This window comes from Melozone crissalis, unplaced genomic scaffold (genome assembly GCF_028551555.1).
Source record: "Melozone crissalis strain CALT ecotype California unplaced genomic scaffold, PUWL_Pcris_2 ptg000035l_1, whole genome shotgun sequence".
Classification (NCBI taxonomy): domain Eukaryota; kingdom Metazoa; phylum Chordata; class Aves; order Passeriformes; family Passerellidae; genus Melozone; species Melozone crissalis.
Genome location: NW_026535813.1, coordinates 5,387,839 through 5,412,346, shown reverse-complemented (window position 1 = coordinate 5,412,346; position 24,508 = coordinate 5,387,839). Strand labels below are relative to the sequence as shown.

Below are 24,508 nucleotides of genomic sequence, written 5' to 3'. Positions count from 1 at the left end.
CTCTAAGGAGAGAGCTCTGAAATACTACCTTAGTGAAGATGCTTCCTCATTTAGGAATGGAAGTTATCAAGTTAGCAATGTTTTTCTTTCAGTAAAACAAAAAATGTGTTACATATATCCCTTACTACTTCATTAAAATGGAAAGTAGTTTCATAGAATGTTAAACGGTTGGAAGGGACTTAAAGATCATCTAATTTCAACCCCCCTGCCGTGGGCAGGGATACCTTCCACTAGACCAGGTTGCTTAATATTGGCGATGGAGAGACAGGGACATCTGAACTTGGACCAGAAGCCCATTTTTATAGAGAATAAAAAGTGTTTATATAAGGTTGACTTGTATGACACTTATATAGGGTTCTATTTTTGGTAACAATTTCCTATTGGTTACACATTCTTCATGACATCCATTACCTGGTAATCATTATCTTATCACAAAGTTTCACAACATGTCTCTTGGTCACTTTTACACCAGGGACCTGTGTCTGTCTCTCCCATGGTTTCTACTTGATCAGGCCTAAGATATCAGGCTCCTTTATCAGTTCCATTGTACTCTCTCTTAGTGTCTATACCTCCCCTTTCCTTTCAACTAAAAATACACTCAAGTGACTTGTCTATTAGTTTTTTCACACACTGTAAAATACAAGGAATAACCATAACAATACATAATATAATGTCTAATACATATAAGCCTATTTTAACTAAATTTCTTATCCATCCACCAAGTCCCCAATCCCCCAGAAGTCTACCTAGCCAATCAAATCCATCATCTACTTGCAGTTTGTTTACACCCTCTTTCAGGGCTTGAATGCTTGCATGGATTGATTGAGAGTGGTTGGACAGGTTCATGCAACATATTGCATTGAATTCCTCACATCCATGTCCTTGTGCTAAAAGCAAAAAAATTATCACTGCCCTAATTTGCAAAGTAGCATGTCTAATAGAATCAACATCAGCTAAAAGTCCTGTTAATGCTAAGGACATAGCATGAGTTTGTCTAGCTAGCCAATAACCTAATTTGTTAAGTAATCCTAAAACTTTTCTTGCTGCTACACCAGGGGGAAAAACGATGCTGCCCATTGCTGTCCTTTATACCAAAAATCAAACCGGTCATCACAATCTTTGTCAAAAGTATGTAAGGTTCGCTTAACTTTATAGAGGGATATTTATGCTGAAAAATTGGTATGTGAGGTTGTGGTTAGAGATAGACAAACAACACGAACTCCCCCAAGATCATGAGACAAACAGCAGCAGTTTATTATGGAAGACTCTTTATATGGGGGGTTTGAAAGTCCTGTGTTAAAACAGCTGATTGATTGAGATCTCTCTCTGCCCAGATCTCTGGCCAGTGGTGTGCCTGCATCTAAGCTTGAACAGGGTTGGCTGAGGGTCCCTTGTATAGGTTTGAATCCAACCTATTGTACTGTGACAATTCCTCCTTTCCTTTTTAATAAAAAATGTAAAATGTTGTCTGTTATCCTACCTGCAAGGGCCCTTTGCAGACAGGGTGACAGAAGACAGCATGGGTCTAATTTAAATGAGGTTTTCCACCGAATTTGACAAATCTAGCTCCCCTCAGCCAGCAATCTGTCCCATGTACCACTGGAGTTGTAGCACTCACTTCCAGGAGCTGTTGGGCAAGATCACAACCCTTCAGGCTAATATGCCAAAGGTTAACTACTTATAGGTACAAGTTACAACTTTACCACTAAGAAACCATTTAACCCTTAGAACCATTAGAAAAACCCAATTATCAGAAAAACAGTTTGTAAACAGAAAAACAATTTGTAAACTAAGAAAGTCCTTAAATGAACTGTCACTTCAATACTCCCAGATTTCTATGAGGTAGATAAACAAGTTGTTTCCATCACTGTTCCACACATGGCTCCACAATGTTTGTTGACAGGCTGTCACAATCTGCTAGTACAAGCAGGGGTCATGATGGTTCGTTAACTGATGTCAGAGTGCAAAAACAACACAGAGGGGATTTCAGTATTAATCAAAACAAATGCACCTTTTATTGAGTGCCCACAGCAAATGCAATAGAAAGATTAGAAAGGAGATAAAGGAGAGAGAGAGAGAGAGAGAGAAAGGGGGGAGGAATAGCTACCAACGGAGAGACGAAATCCTCATGGTCCAGCCAATAGATCTGTCTTGTTGCGTCAGGGAGAATCTCAAAGTCTTGGTTAACTCAGGGGTCCATTTTAGTCCTCTGACAAGGGGGCAATAGGTAAAAGACAATGGAGAAATAAGTCTATTGAAAAATGGGTACAGACAGTCCATGTTCCGAAGCAGGGCAAGTCAATTTCAGCAGTGAGCAGGACCCATTGTTCTTGGTCCGGAGAATACATCTGCAGGCAACACTTGGCAAACATCCCACTTCAGTCAGGCCTGGGCCCCTGTGTTGGAATTATAAGGGTCTCAGTCCTTGGGAGGGGGCTTCAATCCTCCGTCTGTCATGGTGGTCGTGAGGCAGATGAGGGATTTTCGATGCGGGATCACCAAAGTTACCTGTTGTTCTCTTATTGTTGTTATCATATTTCTAAAGTCCTGTACCTTCTGGGTGGTTTTCTCACATGCAGCTCTTCACAGCAGTGTTGCTCCTGCTTCTTCATCAGAGCTCCTCCAAGGCTCTCCCTGACCAGCCAAACCACCCCCTTTTATCCCAGTTATCTTCATTAGCCACAGCTGCCGCCCAATTAAGGGCATCACAGCTGCAGCCCATTTAGAACAACTAGGATCAGGGAAAGGCCACTTATACAGTACACATATTTTACTAGGACTCCTACTATAGTTACCCTAGAAAGTCAGACTTTCTCCAAAGAAGGCGGAATCTGGCCAAAAGGTGGGGAAATTCATGGGCTATTGTGATGAGCGGGTAGCATGAAGCAGGTGTAAGACTGTGGTGACACAGCAAGCACACCTGCAAACAATCACTTGGTGAGCATCTACCTCAACCAGGCCAGAACTCCAGTCAGGGTCTTCAGGGTCTTAGTCTCTGTCCTTGCAACGGTCGTGGGGCAAAAGAGGGAAACTTCGTACCATCTCTTACACAGGCCGTCAGGAGGATGCTGCTTGTGGGCTCAGGCAGGATGTAGGGCAGGACAGACCATATTAGGTCTTTGATCACTTACTACCTGAGTCTAGTACATTTGGGGCTGTCTTTGAAATGTCCCCTGTGATATGGACTGGTCTGACCAGTTTACCTTCACATGGCCTTGTTGTCCACATCTGTAACAATGGGGAGTTTGTTTAACAGCAGCTGTAATAGTATTAGCTAACATATCTATGTTGTGAGATACAGTTACAACCTTAGGACATGCATTTATCATATCCTCTAGCGATGGATTCTCTTTAGGTAATGCATCTATTATCTTTCTACAGTCTTCCTTTGCATTATCTTGTGCTAACTGTAGTATTAATTGGCTCCTTGCTTTTCTGTTTGCTATCTGTTTTTCCACAGCATCTTGTAATTGCTCTATGAACCACATATATAGTTTGTTGGGGTTTTATCTTATACTTGAATAACTTTGGGTAGATACAGTCATATTTGTACTTTTTGTTAGAGCTCGCATTTCTAAGTCCTTTGCTTGGGCTAGGATTAAGGGGTCCAGGTGTGCTTGGGTTTTTGGGTCTTCCATGGGGGGAAATCCCATAAGTTGAGAAATCCCTGACCCAAAACATGGGTCCTGCTGTGAAGCTCTTGAATTTTGCAGTCCCTGGTCTTCTGCATAAGACGTCCAGGCTGATTCAAACATCATATATTGCACTGCAGTACAGAGTAATTTTGCAATTTGCTTCGTATCATAGGGGGTTAATTCACTAGCAGTTATAAATCGAAGCCTATTTGCAACAGCAGGTGATCCTAACCTGTGTTTAACAGCCAGTTGGCATAGCTCTGAAAGGATTTGCCAATTAAAGGGCACGTATTTGTCGGGTGTTGTCCCATTACCTCATACAACTGGGAATGCTGCAATTGCTCCCCCTCTCACTGCTAGTCCTCTGATGATGGTGAATACATGGGTACAAAAATTAGTTCAGCCCCCTCTATATCCCCACATTCTATTGCTTTTTGTTTTACCTCCATCCAGAAGATTACCAGGTCACGAGTGGGGATGGTTTCTGCTCGGAACATCAGAGAGGCTGGAGCTGTTGTCGGCAGGGTTGCAAGGGCTTCTTTGGGTTGTTAGAACTTTGGCTGTAGGTGTGATGGTGCTATGGCAGCGACAGGTGCTGGGCTAGGAGCGGGACTCCGCATCGTGGTGCTGGGACTTCCTGGTTTCGGTGCATTTCCGGGTGTGATGTAGTGACAACATCCAGGCATTTCTAGTGACATCATCTCGGGCCCCATCCCTGTGTTGCAGCAGCAGGCGTGACCAGCAGAGCTGGGACTGTGGGCGCAGTTTGTGGGCTGAGCCAACCAGCTCCAGGCAGGGGCGGTCCAGGTATTTCCATGGTGATGATGGGCGTGGGCAGCTCCGGTGGTGAGGGGGTGATCCCGGGAGCCGCATGGAGCTGCGTCATAGTCACAGGATGCTCAGCCAAGATGGCGGTGTGGTCTGACCCAGCACATCAGCCCCACAGCGTGGACACTGGGTGCTCTGGTGCTGCACAGCACCCCCACAGCGTGGGCACAGGGCGTTCTGGCACCACACTGCATCCCCATGGTACGGGAACAGGGTGTTCCAGCACCGCCCAGCATCTTGGCGCGGGCGCACCTTCGCTGCTTGCTGTGGTTCCGCCTGCTGCTGGGGCCCCACTGACCACTGCAGAATTGCTGCCACTCTGAGCTCTGCCGCTCCCCTCTGTTGCACAGTGGAAACACACTGAAGCCCTGCCACGTGGAGCGATCGCATAATCTGGCTCATTGTTGCCTGACGCAGTTTGTCCGTGCACCGGAGCACTGCCACGTGTGGGGGTTGTGGAAAGTGGCTTGCCAGGGTACAGTGCTGGTGCAGGGGGCACATTCAGGGTGACACAGCCGCACAGGACGGCAGAGCCCCACAGGGTGACCATTTCATCCAGCTACATCCTCTGTGGACTTGGAAGGGTGCCCAACTCCCCCACTAATGCCTCTGGTGCCCAGTCCTCACCATGTGCTCCAGTATTTAACAGTCTCATCTATGGGAATTAACCACGCCGACTCCATTTTCTTCATGGTGGAAAAAGCCCCTTCTTTATTCACGTAACTCGGTTTTATACAGTTTTACAGACCTCATGTGTGACTCCAATTGGTTAGTAGCTTTCTTGCCAATTACTTTTATTGGTTAGTAACAAGTTGTTATCCTGTATTGACTGGTCACTCAAACCCCCGGTGTGTACATGCAGGAAAAGTTGTTTGTGAGAGATAGTTTTCATTTTTCTAATGGTGTAAAAACAATTCATAGAGGTGGCTAGTTGTTTTTTCACGCAGGAATAGATTGTTATGCAAACGAACTGCTCACACCAGGATTGCTTTCACATGGGAACTTGCAAAGTGCTAGCTTCCTGTCCTGTTCTCGGCTGTTTTTGATGGCCTGGAAAGGCTCGGGATGGCCTTGGGACAGCCTGCGCTCCAAAGGACGAAAAGAGTCTTCAGGTTTTTTCTTGGTCTTCAGTGTTTATTAGTTTTTATCTACAAGATTTTCTCTCGGCCCGACAGAGGTCTGCACAGCACGCCAGCCATGAGCACACTGTGCACCCTCGGGGCAGTCACTTATCTTTATACTCAAAACTACGTATAAGATATTTACCTATTTTCCCCAATGCTTTTCACCCTTATTGACAAGTGCACTTTTAGTAAGAACCAATCCCAAAGTGCCACCACCACCACAGAAGATGGAGGCCAAGAAGAAGAAGAAGAAGGACAGGACACGCCCTAATTCCTCCATTTTGTTTCTCTAGACCCCCCTGTACCGAAATTCTAAAACCTGTGTTTCACACTACAATTAACCTATCCCTTCACCATTTATCCCCGTGATATCCTCCCATCCTCATACAGGTGTCGTCTCCTGTGCAGGATCAAAGTCCAGCCACCAGACACTTCTGGCAACATTCCAGGACCTCCGAGCCCCCCAAGGGTTATCTCGGTGACTCTGCACATCAGGACTGATGTGCTGAGATCCCACAGCTTCCCTTAGAAGAAATGACAGGCTAACAGAGCAGGCCTGATATTATGAGGCCTTTTTCTTATAATTTTCCCACTTTACTGCAACACTCATCAAATCTAAAATAACTTTCCGGGGCTTTATAACTTTTATTGGGCTTTCATCACCTCTGGAAGCTGCTTGAATTATAAATTGGCCAGTTCGCACCCAAGTATTCAAATCAAGGGCAGCCTCTTTAGTTGTGTCCAATCTGTGGTTCTTAGCCCACATTATTAAAGCTAACAATGCCTCTTCGTCATAATCGACGTCCCATTCCTCAAGAAGAAGTTTCCATACCTTCATAACTGGATGATCCTGCACAGAGACAAAGCCACAATTTCTTCGGTGGGGTTTTTCTTCTATTTTTCAGCTTTTTCAGCTCCTCTGCCATTTGGGGGTTTTTTTCAGCTCTTCCAGCTTCTCTGGCTTCTATGCTGTTTTTGTCTCCCCTGCACTGTACACAGAGATGGCTGTGTCCTCCCACAGGAGCACCACGTGTTACGTGAGGTCGTGGTCAGAGACAGACAAATGACATGAACTCTCCGAAGATCATGAGACAAACAGCAGCGGTTTATTATGGAAGACTCTTTATATAGGGGGTTTGAAAGTCCCGTGTTAAAACAGCTGATGGGTTGACATCTCTCCCCACTTAGATCTCTGGCCAGTGGTGTGCCTGCATCTAAGCTTGAACAGGGTTGGCTGAGGGTCCTCTATATAGGTTTGAATCCAACCTATCGTACCGTGACAAAAAATCACGGATGTGTTTGGGGTTATAAGGGATAATCGCCCAAGGCTACATGGTCTTCCTTTTATTATGCGATGGGATGGCAGGCCAAGCCCAATCCCCACAAATTAAAAATACTCCAGGAGGTAAAAGTAATGGAGCATTGGTTGAGCAAGAAATAATCCTGGATGTATAATTACACCATGTGCTCGCATTTTTATACACAGGTTCATGAGGGGAAACAGCCCAAGCCTTAGACTGATTTTTCCCAGAATAATTAAACCTTTTACAAAAATCCATTTTCACTGAGCCCAGAAGTTCTAACTCTTGAGGCTCAAGGGACACCAGGGAAAATAAGGGGTCCATTGATCCCAGGCATCAGCATGATTGCTGTTTTGCAACATTGTATTTGCCTGACTCAGGCAAGGCCAATTGTCTAAGGGCAGAGCAGCAAGGCACCTTGAAAAAGGATTATCAGGGGATGCAGTGGCCAAACACAACATATCTTGTCCTGTAACATTCACCAAGGTTACCCAAACATCTGTTTTAGGTTGGTTAACAGGCAATGTCTGAGCACTAGAAACAATTCCCAGTAAATACTATAATAGTCAGGAAGTCATAATTTATCCTTATTCTCAGTAGGAATAAGCCACTGGTTTGGAGTAATTTCCAATTGTTCAGGTAGATCCAACTTATACCCACACACTAATCGTTGAATTTGTGTGTTATTTCTGCTGCTTCTCGTTGGATCACATTGACAGCAAGCACCTTGCCTTTTATGAGATGTGCAGTACCACAGTATCCCATATTCAACACATTTGCATAGGTCAAACAGGTGCTGATGTGGCTAGATCCTGTTCACAAGGATTCTCCTCTGATGTTGGTGATAAGGTGAATCTTCTGGTGATGCAGTCAAAGGTTCTGTAAACAGCTTCACATTCTTTGCTGGAATCCACTTGGGACCATTCTCTGTGGAGACACAAGCAAAACCTCTACCCCAGGTGACCAAAGGATAAGGCCCCAATATTTTACTGAATTCTGGATCCTTCACTAAAACAAGGGGTTTTTCCTTTTGTTGCAATTGTAAATTACAATTAAAATGTCGAACAATTGGTGGGTTGGGGTCCATCAAAGAACAATGCAAAGAGTTGAAAACATAAAGGGCTTTCTGTAGTCTCTCGGCAGGGATGCCATCTCCGGTTCCCCCTTCTGTTGACTTAAGAGATGCTTGAGGCAGCCATAAGCCTGTTCAATGATAGATTGGCCTGTTGGGGAATGAGGAATACTTGTTTTGTGCATAATTCCCCACAAGGCAAAAAAAATAGTAACTTGACGGGAAGTATAAGCTGGTCCATTGTCTGTCCTTACTTCAGATGGTATACCAAGAGTTGCAAAAACAGCAGTGAAGTGTCTACAGACATCTTTAGCTGTTGCCCTTGAATGGGCTGATGCAAAAAGAGCACCAAAAAAGATATCAATAGAGGAATGAATGTATTTTCAACAGCCAAATTCAGAAAAATGGGTAAAGTCTGACTGCCAGATTTGAAGGCTCTGAAGCCCTCTGGGATTAAGACCTTCTGCAACAGAGGGAAAAGAACACCTTTGGCAATCAGGACAAACAGCAATAATTGCTGAAGCTTGGGCTTTGGTAATGCCAACATGTCAAAGCAAAGCAGCAGCATTTTGGTGAAAAAAAGAATGGCTCAATTTAGCCTGTTCTATCTTATTAGGTAGAACAGTTTGTAGTACAGGCATTGTTCAAAGGTCAGCTTGCCTGTTCCCTTCAGCCAAAAATCCGGGAAGGTCTATATGCAATCGAATATGCATAACAAAATGAAGAGACGTTCTATTTTATAAGAAAAAAACAAGGAGCTGCAACCAATTAAAAAATTGTGAATTTTCAACCTCTCTGATGCTTCAGCTCTCATCATGATTCCTGCATCATTAGCTGAATCTGTAACCACATTAAAAGGAACAGAAAATTTTTTAAAAGCTCTGACAACAGCAGCAAGTTCAACAATTTGGGGGGACCCCTCAATTGTGGATGCATCTGCTCTCCAGGCACTAGAAGAGGGATCTCTCCATATTACCACTGATTTATGAGAGCGACCAGAACCATCTATGAATACTGTTAAAGCTTGCAGTGGAACCTCACTCTTCTTTGGTTTTTCTATCAATTGAAATAGAGGTATTAAAAGCTTATGTTTTGGAGGATGTATTGAGATTTGTCCACTGAATTTGGCAAAGGCCATCTGAACATCCTCTGATTCCTGAAATATCCAATTCTAATAAAAGGTGGTAAGAGATAGGAAAATAGTGGAAAATTCCACTCCCTCAAGAGAAGTGAGTCTTTGTCAGGCCTTAACAACTAATTGGGCCATCATTTCATGTTGAGTACTGATGATTTTGGTCATTTGGTGTGGTAAAAAAATCCATTCAATGATAAACAAAGGGTCTGGTGCTTTGGAGTCTCATTGATAAATCAAAGTGTGGGGCCTTTTTGCTGGACGCAAAATTATTAAAAAGAAAGTCAGTTCAGATGCCCAGTGTTTGGCTTGTTGGCTTACTAAGGTATCAGATACACATTGCAGCACCTGCTGAGCTTGTAAAGTTACCTAGGTGATAAAAGGTCTGAGTCTTATTTTAGCAATTCAAAGGACTTAGCTCTGCATTTGAAATTCCTATCAAGGAACACCCAGTTGATTGCTCCCAAAAGTTTTTGCACATCATGTAAGGTGCGAATGTTTGTCTGAATTTGCAGAGCTTGGGGGGAAATTGAATGGACTCCAATGTACCACTGCAAATACCTCCATGGGAGGTGTTTTCGGACCTTTTCAGGAGTTATGCAAAGCCCTGCATGATTTACAGCTTATCTGACAAGGGCTAAGGTTTTCTCCATGACTTCCCGTTCTTCAGCTGCTACAAGAACATCATCCATATGATGATAAAAAAGAATATTAGGCATTTGTTGACGAACATGTTTGAGGACCTTAGCAACATATCACTGGCAAATAGTACAGGAGTTTTTCATGCCTTTAAGTAAAACAACCCAGTGATACCACTGTAAGAGAACCTGCATGTTTGTGGTTAAAACTGAAAAGGCAAATTTAGGCGCATCATCAGGATGTAAAGGAATATAAAAAAATCAGTCTTTTAAATCAATAACAGTCAAGTGGCAGTTTTGGGGGATTGTGGTAGGAGGTGGGAGACCAGGCTGTAATGCCCCCATGTCCTCCAAAGCTGCGTTGATTTTTTTAAGATCATGGAGTAAATGCAACTTGCCAGTTTGTTTTTTGATAACAAACACAGAAGAATTCCAAGGACTGGTAGAAGGGACAATATGTCCTTTCTGGAGTTGTTGTTGGACCAACTCCATTAATGCACACAGTTTTTGCAATGGTAGGGACCATTGATCCACCCAAACTGGATTTTCTGTTTTTCAGGTTGGTTTTAAAGTGTTGCATGCTTCAATGGCCCCCATTAAAAATCTGATTGAATTCTAAAGTTCCATTGATAGAGAACATCCCTCCCCCATAGCACCATCGACACTGGTAACACAAATGATTTGACTGAGGTGAGGTGTCCCTCATGGCCTTTGATCTATATCAAGTGCCAGCTTTGATACCTGCAGCTGCTCCCTCCAATGCCTGAAAGTGCCTGAGGCACTTCAGCAAGGGACCATTGTGAGGGCCATTTAGCTTGAGAGATAACTGTAACATCAGCCCCTGTGTCTATGAGACTGACAAGTGTTATCTCTTGTCCATTTAATGTCAGGGTACATCGGCATGAGGGGCATTGTTCTAATATAGGTTGTATCCAGCATACTTGGGTGTCCTAGTAGACCCAAATTCCCCTTATCGCGTTACGTCTGTGAACAGTACGCTCATGGTTTGGGGAAGTAAAATCAATTGAACTATTCGAGTTCCTTGGGGAATGGTGCAAGGTGGTTGAGGTGTCCAGGCCATAATCATAATTTCATAGTCAGAGTCAGAGTCTATAACCCCAGAGAGAACAAACAGTCTCATCAAAGAGGTGGATGACTAACCTAAAAGCAATGCATGCATACGCTACCCTGGTGGACAAAAAACTCCTGTGGGAAGCAAATGAACAGATGAATCAAGTAACGTTACTGTGATGGAGGTTGCCAGGTCCAGTCCGGTGCTTCCTGGTGTGGCGAGTTGTAAATCGGCAACGGTCCGGAAAAGGCTGCTTGTGGCAGTGGCTGGACTGAGGCTTGCTGTGTTCCGCTCTGAGGCATCCACTGGGGCATTTGTGTCTGTGCACGGTGCCACCCCGTGCTTCAGCTCCGGTTTCTCGATATCGGATGCCCTTCAAAATCATACCTGGAATGACACTGATTAGGATAATGCCTTCCTTTATGGCACTGAGGGCAAATACTGTGAGCTTTGGATCTGGCCTCCCCCTTTTGGAAACAGTCCTTTTTCAAATGCCCAGATTTTTTGCACCTGAAGCATGTTTGTGGGTCCCCTGGCATAATCTTCAAAGCTGTAAAGGCATTAGCTATACCAGCCCCCACAGCCTCATAAGTAACTGTTGCTGTATGCTGAAGTGTGCTGAGGCAATTACATGCTTCAATCATTTCCAGCAGGGTGGGTTCCTCCTTAGGCAAGGACTTAAGCAGTTTTTTACAGTCCTTATTAGCATTTTCAACAGCTAGTTTTAAAAGCAACACCTCTCTGACAATGTCATTCTCAATTTGTCTTTCACAAGCTTGTTTTAAGCTGTCAATAAATTGCATATGAGATTCAGCTGGTCCTTGCTTTACAGTAGTAAATACTTTTTGGGGGGTCGCAGCATCGGGAACCTTTAAAAATGCGATACGCGCAGCTTCAGTAATGCCCTCAAGGGCTTCTCTAGGAATGCGGGCTTGCCCCACAGGGTCTGAGTGAGCCCCTTCCTCAGCCAGGTGGTCAGTCATGAGGGCTGTGATATTCTGGTTTGTATGCCCTACAAACCTTACAAGCAAAACTTCTAATCCCTTTTTCCACTGAGCATCAAAAATAGCATACTGAGTTGGGGTTAATAATACTTTTGCCAGTCCCTTGAAATTATGAGGGGGTCATAGGATGAGTTGACAATGTAGACTGTAAAAGATTAACAAAATAGGGAGACCCTAGCCCGTGTTCTGTAGCCGTGTGGAGTAGTCCCTTAATTTCCGAATAGCAAGGGATTTCCACTGTGGGTTGTTTCCCCTGGCACCGCAAAGCCTGACTGGCGCAACTATTTTCACTGCGATATCAAAATCCCCCTCCTTAAGAGCCTTTTTCTTTAACCGCATCCAGTTATCATGAGGATCAGGAGGCAATAGATCAGTCTCATTATCTGAAGGTCCCTGATCGATGGGGTCCCTGTCCTCACTGCTAGAGCCACAGGTAGCAATCTAGGCTGTTAACAACCATGAGACAAGATGCCTTCCCCTCCTTTATCTGGGCAGAGGGAAGGTTGATAGCTGCAGCCACTCTTCAGTATCAGGGGTGCGAGTTTCAAGTGGGTAGAGAGAGTCAGAGTGGGGTAGGAGGACAGCGGTATCTGCAGAGGATACAGCCTGAGACTGCTCTTGCTTTTTCAATGTCTCAAAATTCATTATCCAGGATGGGAGCATACACATTGCCAACTTGTGTCCTATAGTGGCTAAATCATAGAGCTTAACTCCCACATCATCCCAAACAGCACTTGTAAAAATAGAGGAGGCAGCGATGTCAGAACGTTTAACAGCCACCCATTTTAGAATGAGCTTCAAGTCCAGCTTTGGCAAGGACTTGCAATGTTTTACAAGCAAAGCAAGCATTAGTTTAAAAATGCCTCTCTCTTTAGACATGCTTTGTCCCATGTTCCCCCTGACTCACCTCCTTCTTCGTGGAGAGATTATTTTGGGCCCACTCCTGGTTCTGGCACTAGCACTTCCAGTTCTGAGGTCTACCCGACTGCAGCCAGATAGGCTGGTTCTTGCTCCTCACACAGGGCTACCAATTATTGACAATGGAGAGACAGGGACATCTGAACTTGGATCAGAAGCTGATTTTTATTGAGAATACAAAGTATTTATTTAGGATTGACTTGTATGACACATATAGGGTTCTATTTTTGGTAACAATCTCCTGTTGGTTACGCATGACATCCGTTGCCTGGTAATCATTATCTTATCACAAAGTTTCACAACATGTCTCTTGGTCGCTTCTACACCAGGGAGCAGTTATCTGTGTCTGTCTCTCCTATGGTTTCTGCTCAATCAGGCCTAAGATATCAGGCTCCTTTATCAGTTCCACTGTACTCTCTGTCTTACTCTCCATAGCTCAAGGCCTTATCCAACCTGGCCTTGAACACTTCCAGGGATGAGGCATCCACAACCTCCTGGGCAACCTGTCCCAGTGCCTGACCACCCACACAATAAAGAATTCCTCCCTAATATCTAACTTAAGTTTCCCCTCTTTCAATTTGTACCCATTACTCCTTGTCCTATCACTACAGTTCTTAACAGAGTCCCTCTCTGGCTTCCCTGTAGGCTCCTTCAGATACTGGAAGGTGCTGTGAGTTCTCCAGGCTGAACAGCCCGAACTTTCTCAGCCTGTCTTCATAGAGAAGGTGCTCCAATCCTCTTATCAAGTTAGTCTCCCTTCTCTAGACTTGCTCCAACAAATCCTTGTCCTTATGTTGGGGACACCAGACCTGAATGCAGTACTCCAGGTGGAGTCTCACAAGGGCAGAACAGAGGGGGAGAATCACCTCCCTCACCCTGCTGGCCATGCTCCTTTGGATGAAGCCCAGGATTCCATTGGCTTTCTGGGCTGTGAGTACTGACTGCCAGCTCATGGTGAATTTTTCATTACTTATCACCCCCAAGTCCTTCTCTGCAGAGCTGCTCTCAATCACTTCTCTGCCCAACCTGTAGGTGTGCCTGGGATTTCTTTGACCCAGGTGTAGGACTTCGCACTTTGTTTTGTTGAACTTGATGAGGTTTACACAGGCCCACTTCTCAAGTGTGTCAAAGTCCCTCTAGATGGCATCCTTTCCCTCCATTGTGTCAACTGCACCATACAGCTCAATGGTGTCAGCAAATTTGCTGGGGGTGTCCTCGATCCCACTGTCCATGTTGTTGACAAAGATGTTGAACAATATTGGCCCCAGTACCCACCCCTGAGGGACACCACTCATCACTGGTCTCCATGTGGACAATGAGCTGTTGACCCCAACTCTTTGCATGCGACCAGCCAGTTCTTTATCCACTGAGTGGGCCATCCATCAAATCCATGTCTCTCCAATTTGGAGACATGGATGTCATGCGGGACAGTGTCAAACACTTTGCGCAAGTTCAGGCAGATGATGCCAGTTGCTCTGCCCTATCTACTAATGCTGTAGCCCTGTCACAGAAGATCACCAAATCACAATCACCTCTGTTTTCCATGTGCCTTAGCATAATTTCCAGGAGAATCTGCTCCATGATCTTGCCTGGCACAGAGGTGAGACTGACTGGGCTGTAGTACCCTGAGTCTTCTGCTTTCCCCTTTTTAAAAATGGGAATTGCATTTCCTTTTTTCCAGTCCTTGGGAATTTCACCTGACTGCCACGATTTTTCAAAAATGATGGATAGTGGCTTAGCAACTTTCTCTGCCAGCTCCATCAGGACCCATGAATGAATCTCATTGGGTCCCATGGACTTGTGCACATTCAGGTTCTTTACATGGTCTTGAACCTGATATTTTTCTACAGTGGGCTTAGGGTGTCCATTCTCCCACTCCCTTGCTTAACTTGGGGGGTGTGGCTGGAGCACTTGCTGTTGAAGACTGAGGCATAGAAGTCATTGAGAAGCCTTACAGAAATCAAAGCACTGAGAACTAAACATTGTAAAACTTAAGCTAAGTTCCTATCCATTCATCTAAGTCATGTTAAATAAGTCTGAAAGACAAGTGATATGAAAAAAGATGTTGAAAATTGTTGCCTACAGAGCATAGATGGATTTTTGAATCCTAAACAATTTTGTCTTGTTAGCTATGAGACATCATCTCAGTTTAAAAGATAAACTTTTGACTTTAATTGACTCCCTTAATTTTTCTAGTGGTATATGCATGCAAAGAAAGAGGCCCACTGTAACAAACAGTGACAAAATATTCAGTTTTTCAGCTAGAGCTGTGCTTTATAATCATATAGGAAAAGCTTTTTCTACTTCTAAGTTAATTGCTTTCATATGATACAAGTACATTTTGATCAATTCAGTTGTGCTAAAGCATGTTCTCAGGCTCATACTGACTAGAGCTTGATCAATATAACTGCTCTTAAATCTGTAGCAATTCTTTATTCTATAGAATAGAATACTTATAAAATTAGCATAATATCATATCCTTCGACTAAGTAAACAGCTTACTCTAGGCACACAAAATTATTTATTTCTGTATGATTGGGCAACCTAAGTATTTGGTTCCTTCTATATATTTCCTTTTCACTCTTAGCCTATGGATACACTAGTAAAGAGGTACAGATCAGCTCTTCTGTAGCCTTCCCTCAAGTCTTTAAGGCTTGAAGAGACAGCAGGGCTTTTCTGAATGGAAAACTCATAGGCAGCTTGTTGGGGGTGGGGAGCATGTGACTTCAGTGTTCAAACATCTACTAAAAAAAACTATTCAGTAATAAGATTTCTTTAATTTGTTCAGTATTCTTATGTATGTACTTGGGGAGGAACAACTTTGATTGGGTAGCATATATATTTCAGTTGAAAATATCTCAAAACTAAAATTATTTTTCTTTTTACTACCTCTAACTACAAACCCAAGGCCAAAACCACAACTATTTGTATAAAAAGCTGGTTGACTTATAGAAAGATATTATTCAAGATCAGGTAGTTGAAACCCTTAGAAGAAAGAGGCATTTTTCAGTCTCCTGCAAAATGTCTAGCAAAATCTTGTGAAGGAGATGATTACTTTTCACTATGTACTGTTGTGTTGCACAGAAGGGGACTTGTATTGACAACTGTTGATCTTTTTTGTATAGACTAAGAATAATTTTATTTTAAAAATAATTTAATAATAAAAATGCTTGCTTTGCATATATATACTCAGATTTTATTTTTAAATCTAGAGAACATGAATGGTTTAAGCAGGACCTTCCCAAGTACCTGTTTCCTGAAGACCTGTCATATAGTTCTACCATGATTGATGATGAAGCCTTAAAAGAAGTGTGTGAGAAGTTTGAATGCACTGAAGAAGAAGTGCTAAGTTGTCTGTACAGCCAAAATCATCAGGATCCTTTAGTGGTTGCTTATCACCTCATTATAGATAATAGGAGAATAATGAATGAGGCCAAAGACTTCTACTTGGCTACAAGCCCACTGGATTTTTTTCTTGATGATCACAATCTGTCTCGACCTCATCCTGAAAGAGTGCCATTCTTAGTAGCTGAAGCACCACGTCCTCGCCATACTCTTGATGAGCTGAATCCACAGAAGTCAAAACACCAAGGTGTAAGAAGAGCCAAGTGGCACTTGGGAATACGGAGTCAGAGTAGACCAAATGATATCATGTCTGAAGTTTGTCGAGCAATTAAACAACTGGATTATGAATGGAAGGTAAAGAATAAAGTGTCTTTACAGCAGACAACAGTAAATTTTTTTTGAGCTGTGTAATAACATAGCCTTGAAGTACGAAACTGTCTTCTCCTGTGCTGTGGAAAATAGTCTTGTATGCCTGTACTGACTACTTGTGTTTGCTGTGCAGGAAGGGTTTGGGGAGGAAGGCTATTTATGCTGGCAGGAATAATCTTGCTAACGTGTTTAATCTTTCTACTGGGGCTCTGGAAATATGTTGAGTAGGGTGTTTTGTTTGAGGGTTTTTTTGTGTGTTTTTGTTGGTAATAAAAACTCTGTCAGGTAAACCTGAAATCACTTAATAACATCAGTGACTTGAAATAAGAAAAACAATGTGCAGTGCTTCTAAAACAGTTCTAGTTACTAAGTCAAATCTCTTGTGTACTAGGTTGTAAATCCATACTATCTGCGTGTTCGAAGCAAGAATCCAGTGACAAGTGCATATTCCAAAATGAGTCTACAGTTGTATCAGGTGGATAGCAGGACGTACTTACTGGACTTCCGTAGCATTGATGGTATGTAAAGACTTACATAAGTCAATGAACTTGTAAGGGGAAAAATTTTAAATGCAAACATGTCTTAACTTACTTGTTTATAAGTGATGTCAGTGTTGCCCTTTATTAGTTTAAGCCAAGCTAGATCTGTATTAATGTTTCTTTATTCCTTCCTTATCTAGTGTTCCTATGATCAGATGGTTAGCTGTTTCATTCCTTAAATAATCACTTTTTAGCTATATCAACTCTCAAACTGCTCCATTTTGTGTCTGCACCAGCACTAATATTGCTGGTGCAAAAGGGGAAGGATTGTTGGAGGTGAGTTTTGAATCAACCTAAACTGGTTTTGTGGCCTCATCCCCAAATTTAAACTTTAATTTAGATATGAAGTAAGTATGGGAACATATTTTCCTAGTGAAGATAAAGTTTGGCATTTAGGCATGCAAATTTAACTTTAGCTGTGCATTGCTGTACTGCATCTGGCTGAGATGGATTTAACTTTCTTCATTGTAGCTGGTATGGTACTGTGGTTTTGATCTGTGACTAAAACAGTGTTCTGGCTAGTGCTGAACAGTACTTGCATAGTGTCTAGTCTTTCTGTTTTCTCACTGTGGTGCACCCAATGAGTAGGCTGGGGGTGAATAAGAAGTTTTATGGGGACATAACCTGGACTGCTGCCCTGGCTTGATCAAAGTGATGTCATGCTATATGATGTCATGCTTAGCAAAAAACCTGAGTGGATGGGAGTTTGGGGAAGGTAGCTATTGTTCGGAGACTGGCTGCATGTTAGTATGCTTATAGGAGGTGGCACGTGGTTGCCTTTGCATGACTTTTTTTTGTTTCTTCCTTCATCTTAGTGAGCCCTTTTCTCAAACTATGAGTTTTCTTACTTTTGTCTTTCCAATTCTCCTCCTCCATTGCACTAAGGGTAGGGTAGAGTGAATGAAGGGCTGGCTGGGGATTTAGCTGTCAACAAAGTCCAACCCAACAATGCTAGGAGTAGACAAAATTTAAGATGGGCATACCCTTTCAGTAAGTGAAGTCTTGAAAGCAGTTGGACAGATCTGTAGAAAAAACCTTTATAGAGTGACAATATCACAGCATACAACTCTGTTGTGGTTTAAGCCCAGCTGGGAACTAAGCCTTACACAGCTGCTCCTTCACTTTCCCCTGGTAGAATGGGGGAGACAATCAAAAGGGTAAAACTGAGAAAACTCATGGGTTTAGATAGAGACAGTTTAATAAAGAAAGCAAAAGCCACATGTGCAAGCAAAGCAAAACAAGAAATTTGGTCGCTCCTTCCCATGGGCAGGCAGATGTTCAGCCATTTCCATCATGCATAACAGTTACTTGAGAAGACAAATGCCATCACTCCAAACATCCCCCACTTCCTTCTTCCCCCAGCTTTATATGCTGAGCATGATGTCATATGGTCTGGAATATCCCTTTCATCAGTTGGAGTCAGATGTCCCAGCTGTGTTCCCTCCCAACTTCTCGTGCATTCCCAGCCTACTTACTGGCAGGGTGGTATGAGAAGCAGAAAAGTCCTTGATGCTGTGCAAGCTCTGCTCAGCAATAACAAAAACATCCCTGTATTTTCACACACTGTTTCAGCACAAATCCAAACCATAGTCCTGTTCTAGTTACTAGGAAGAAAACTACCCATTCCAGTGAAAACCAGCACAAACTGCAAGTCATACCTTCCTGAAAATGGAGGAGCAAATATAAACTGGCCATAATGCTTGTTTAAGAGCATAGTAGACTAAAGCAATTTATAGCCAATAGTGTACATGATATGCCTAGGAAAACCTGTAATGGAAAAGGATTTACTGGAATATGGCTGGATTATAGTACAGGATGGCTACAGCTGAGTCTCATGGCAGTTTAACCTGATCTGACTTGGCAATGCAATTCTTGCCTTGTCCCTTCTAACCATACAAGTGCTTGCTTAGATCTAGTAGTATTTGAAACAGGGCATTAATCCCTTTCCTGCACTGACCTCTACTGTAGTATAAGACAAATGCCATTCCTGTTGAAGGGGAGATGCCTGCTTAGAGCCATGCAGCTGGGGCAGCTGCAGTCCTGGCCTCAACTCTTGAGGAAATACAAGCCGAGGGCATGGATTTGGCATCTCTCTTCCAACAGTAAAGCTGATCTGACTTGGCCTCCACCACAGCTAGCCATTCTCTATCCGTCTTGCAAACTGTAGTTTAATGTAGCTTTGATGTGAACACCCAATGTCTTCTGTGTTCACTAACTTCTCTTAGAAATAACTTTTTCTGGTGACAGGTGCAGGTCAAAACTAATGTTGAGTATTTAAAGTAAGAATAGAGATACTTCAGCAGAAAATTACCTTCAGTATGAGGTAGAAATGCTTCCATCTTAGAAGTAAACTGTTGCAGCCCAAATGCATATTAAAGAGAAAAACTTCCAAAAATGAAGGATGTAGATGCTAGCATTTAATGTATCAATGAATTATAAGGAAATACAAAGTATGAATAACCAAATAGAAAGAAAGCAAATAAAATACTATCAAAAAGCATCTACGTAATGTTCAAATTGTTATTTGATTTAACCTTATGATGCTGTCACGTTTCTGTTTTAAGTTTAAGCTAAATCTATTTGACTATTAGCTGCTGAAACTACTTCATGAAAAATGTGGTGAGTGCTGGTCTAAACTAGATGAGATAGTCCTGGAGCACAGTTCAAAGCACAAGAATAATTTGCATAAGGACATTTAATTCTGTTGATATATGTATAAGCTTTAATTTTGTATCGACTACATACAGTTGCAAAAGCTGTTTATGTATTAATCAACATTTAAGAAAATCAAGACTGGAAGTGTGAAAAAGGGAAGTTTGCTGTTCTTATGATTAATTTTCCTCTTCTCTCCAATTGTCCCCCAGATGAAATTACTGAAGCAAAATCTGAGACTGCAACTCCACCGAGATCAGGTTCTGTGAGCAACTGTAGATCCTGTCAAAAAGATTCAGATGGTGATGCACAGGGAAAATCTGAAGATATGTCCCTTACACCATCAGCAACCTCTTTGATTGATTCTTCTAAGGCTGAATTAACTCCAAGACCAGGGAGTCATACAATAGAATTCTTTGAGATGTGTGCAAATCTTATTAAAATACTTGCACAGTAAGTTCAAAAGTGGGCTTATTTCTTTTACAGCAATAAGCATGCCTAAATCATAATCAGATGCTTCCAGTTATAATCAAGTTAAATTAACTAAGGTGCTGAAAAAACTAGCCACAGAATGCAATTTTCGGGGGGATTGGAATGATTATAGTCCATTATGTATATTATTTTGAAGTTGGGGTGAATTCTGATTGTCCACTGTCCAATAGCATAATACAGATATAGGAAGTCATGCCCTTGGGGCAGTGTCCATAACACTTTACACTGATTGCACATTAGAATTCAAATATTTAAGTTATGCTGGCCTTCTTGCTTTTTTCACTGATAATACATACATCTAATGCACTGTAAGTAAATGTAGTTCAATGACTTAAGTATGACTTGATCAGCATCTCTAGTTGTGCCTTAGTTGATCAGAATTGTCACCATCTAACAATAATATATTAAAACTGCTGTTTCTTCCCTCTTATTTGACAGTAAATGATAAAGAATAGTTTAATGCATTATAATATTCTACTTTTAATAACAGATAAATATTATTAAATACATGCAAATCCAGCCAGGTGAAAATATATGTAGGGGTTTTGTAATGCACTAAGGATGAAATTCTGTGGGCTGTAAGTAGAACAATTCAGGTCACAGCAGTGGTGAGAGGTTTAATGCTGAGAAGACTTGGCACCCTGTGGGCTGAAACAAAATGTGGTTCTGTGAAGGAGAACTGTCAGCAGGTTCCCGATCTGTGCAGATTTAGTAACTCATATCTTAGTGTGGTAGCAGCACAGCAGTTCCCCATTGCTACTGCAGGCTGAGAATCCTGTTCCTTATAAACACATGCATGTAGTTAAAAGCACAGCTCAATGGCCTCTTGCATGCTATTCCAGAATCTAAAATTTTCACTTTTAAAAATATGTTCATACTTTGATACAGCTGTTTATATCATATGCTACCTTGCCAAATATTTTATAGAATTCACATTGCAGTTGAAAATACATATATAGGTTTAGGTTTTTCAAAGCAGCTTTTATAGTGAACTCTGCCATTTAAATTGTGGCGTTAATAGTCCAACTTTTCAGTTGAACATTTAAAACTGATCACGACAGCTTATCATATAATCATAGAATGGTTTGGGTTGGGAAGGACCTTAAAGATTACCTGCTTCTAACTCCCTGCCATGGGCAGGGACACCTTCCACTAGACCAGGTTACTTGTAACCCTATCCAACCTGGCCTTGAACACTTCCAGAGATAAGGTGTCCATAACCTCTCTGGGCAACCTGTGCTGGGGCCTCACCACACTCACAGTAAAGAATCTCTTCCTAATATCTAACCTAAACTTCCTCTCCTTAAACTTAAGGCAATCTCCCCCTCTCCTGTCACTGCATGCCTGTCCTGGATTTCCAAGCCAATTGTATTCTATTTGCCATCTGTATGGCAGTTTTCTTCTGTTAAGTGGGCAGTTTTCCTTATCTCTTACACAATCAATCCTCCCTCTGGGGAGACATCTGCGGATAACAGGCTATTGAATGTCACTGCATGACTGATAAGAACTATGTCATCCCATTGTGAGATGCTCTGCCCAGAGGGAGGAGCCAAGCATTGCTACCCAGATATAATCTTGAGATTCTGGAACACCAGCACGGCTTCTCCACTGGGTTTCCCAGAGGAACAGCTGCCTCTTCCACTGGATCTTCAGAGGAAGACTACACCTTTCTACAAGATCACTGCTCCAACAGAACCACACCTGACACTCCAGGAGGACTGCAGCCACAATTCCAAGCGGACTGCTACCAACACCCTGACCAACAGGGTGTCAGGTTGTGTTCTGACTCTGTCAGTGTTGTTTTAGTTTACTGCACTGTTTATTTTATCTTTTTATTTTCTTCCCTAATAAAGAACTGTTATTCCTGCTACCATATTTTTGCCTGAGAGCCCCCTTAATTTCAAATTTGTAACAATTTGGAGGGACGGGGTTTACATTTTTCTATTTCAGGGGAGGGTCTTGCCTTCCTTAGCAGACATCTGTCTTTCCAAACCAAGACAATGCCCTTGTGAAAAGTCCCTCTCCATGTACCTTGTAGGCTCCCTTTATGTACTGTAAGGCTGCAATAAGGTCACCCCAGAACATTTTCTTCTCCAGGCTGAACAGCCCTAAGTCTCTCAGCCTGTCTTCACAGGGAGGTGTTCCTGCCCTCTGATCCTCTTTGTGGCCTCCTCTGGACTTGTTCTAAAAGGTCAATGTCTTTTCTTGTGTTGGGGACCCCAGAGCTGGATGCAGGACTCCAGGTGGGATCTCACAAGAAGGGAGTATAGGGGCAGAATCACCTCCCTGACTCAGCTGAGTATGCAGTGATAGGATAAGGAGTGTTGGAACCCAGGCCACAGGGAATATTTCTCTGCCTGTCCTGAGAAGTCCTGATCCCCAGGAGAACACTGCTTTTAACCTTCGTCCATGGAGAAAGCTTCCAAGACTTTGGGATGAATTGGAATCTATGAGTGTGTGAAATAGATAGTAGTATAGTTTATCACAGGGTGAAAAACCTAAAGTTTTGGGGTTTTAGTATGAAGGTAGATCGGAGACAAGATGGAGGATTTTGAGTGTTGTCTGATCTCCTTGTTCTTCATCTACTCCATTTTCTGCAGTGTTGGGAGCACAGGGTAATTGGTTAGAAAGAACTGCAATGCAGATGTTGCATGGACAGAAAAATAATTAGTTATTGGTGGAAAGATAGAAATAAAGTTTATTTTAAGAGTTAATTGGACAAAATAGCTTTAAAAGACCTTGAATCTGTGTGTCTTGTAGCTTCTGGTGCCTTCTCTTTGTATGCTAAGTCTGAGATGTAGATGGCATGCAGAACTTTTGATAAGAGAAAACCAACAACCTGAAGACCCAAAAAACCAAGAGTCCTGTCTGTTTCTCATTCCTGGCACAGAACTTTTTAGGGGTGTCCCCATCAGGGGGACCCATGAGGGAGGTTTCAACAAGGAGGAGTGGACTTAAGCTGAAGGAGAGAAGGTTTAGATTCGATCTTAGGAAGAAATTCTTTATTATAAGGGTGGTGAGGCACTGGCACAGGTTGCCCACAGGTTGTGGATTCCCCATCCCGGGAAGTGTTCAAGGCCAGGTTGGATGGGGCTTGGAGCAATCTGGTCTAGTGGAAGGTGTCCCTGCCCATGGCAAGTGGGTTGGAAGTAGATGATCTTTAAGGTCCCTTCTGACCCCAGCCATTCTGTGATTCTTTATCAAGCTTCTTGTCCACAACCATCCTCAGTCCTCCCAGGGCTAATTCTTGATTCATTTTACGCCTAGCCTTTACTTGTGCTTGGGATTCAAAAAGTTTTTAACAGTAGACTTCTGTTACCAATGTCATAAATCCTACTACAGTTATGGTTTTTGCAATGTTTTCAGAACAAAATTGAACCTTAAATGTTAAAATCTTGGCTACTACTTGCACAAAACTATGTACTCTCTTGTAAACTGGATGTAATTATCCACAGTTCCATTTTCATCTAGCACTAATAGATGTAAACATTGCACAATAAACTATGTCATAAAACATTTGCTTTCAACAATGAGCATTCTCTTCAAAGTCAACTTCATTACCTACTTTCTTTCAAAGATTGCTCTCCTGATTAGAGACTGGAAACAAGGCATATACTATGAACAGTAAAGTCTTGACCCTGAAAATGAATGCGAGTTGTTGCCATTGTCTAACTGAAAAATGCTAGCTACACCTATAAGAATAGCCTAATCCAGGCCAACCGGTTCCAGTTATGAATATGCACAGCACAGAATTTGAACAAACTTAAAGCTGCTTAAGCCCTGGAGCTGCCATAACTGTGTTCTGAACTGGGATATGGTGTAGTCTGCCTAATACGTAGGTACATGTTACAACCAGTTCTTTATCCTCAAGTGTCACACACTGTCCCCATAATGCAAGGTTGTATTACTGTATCTCAAAGTGGAAGATTTCTCTTAATGGTTTGAGTTTAAACTCCTGAGATTGAGATGTCAACATGAGACCAGTTTCTAACCCTACTTAAGTGGGGGTTTGTGTTATGTGGGGTCTTTTTAAGCCTTGTAAGAAATTAATCTGATGTACTAAATAAATCAGTGTACTCATTTTTGTTACCCTTTTATTTTGAAGTTGGTAAATATTGTACAATATAACAAATGCAGAGGGTTTTTGGTTTTTTTAAATTGCAGTAATTTCTCATCTGGAATTGGTTTGGAATCACTGAAAGGGTCTCTGTGTATGTTAAGCCAAATATTTGTAAATGGTATCTGGTCCTGTTTTGCAAATTTGTAATGCTGACCACAAGTGCAAATTGTCAAGGTGCAAATATCTTTTAATTTTTATATGTTTTTTTGGCAATCATGCATTAAGGCAACCTTGGTTATTTTGTCTCAGTATCTGATAGTTGAAGAG

At 42.4% G+C, this 24,508-nt stretch overlaps 1 protein-coding gene across 1 annotated transcript in view; it reads left to right on the top strand.

Annotated features, from left to right (window-relative positions):
• Positions 1 to 20,086, top strand: part of LOC128941421 (5'-AMP-activated protein kinase catalytic subunit alpha-1-like) — a 76,258-nt gene extending 56,172 nt beyond the window's left edge. Inside the window, exons 7-9 of the mRNA XM_054283177.1 lie at positions 15,937 to 16,423; positions 16,830 to 16,956; positions 19,842 to 20,086. Of these exons, the coding sequence (XP_054139152.1) occupies positions 15,937 to 16,423; positions 16,830 to 16,956; positions 19,842 to 20,086 (859 nt within the window). The remainder of the gene's footprint in view (positions 1 to 15,936; positions 16,424 to 16,829; positions 16,957 to 19,841) is intronic.
• Positions 20,087 to 24,508: the final 4,422 nt, after the last annotated feature.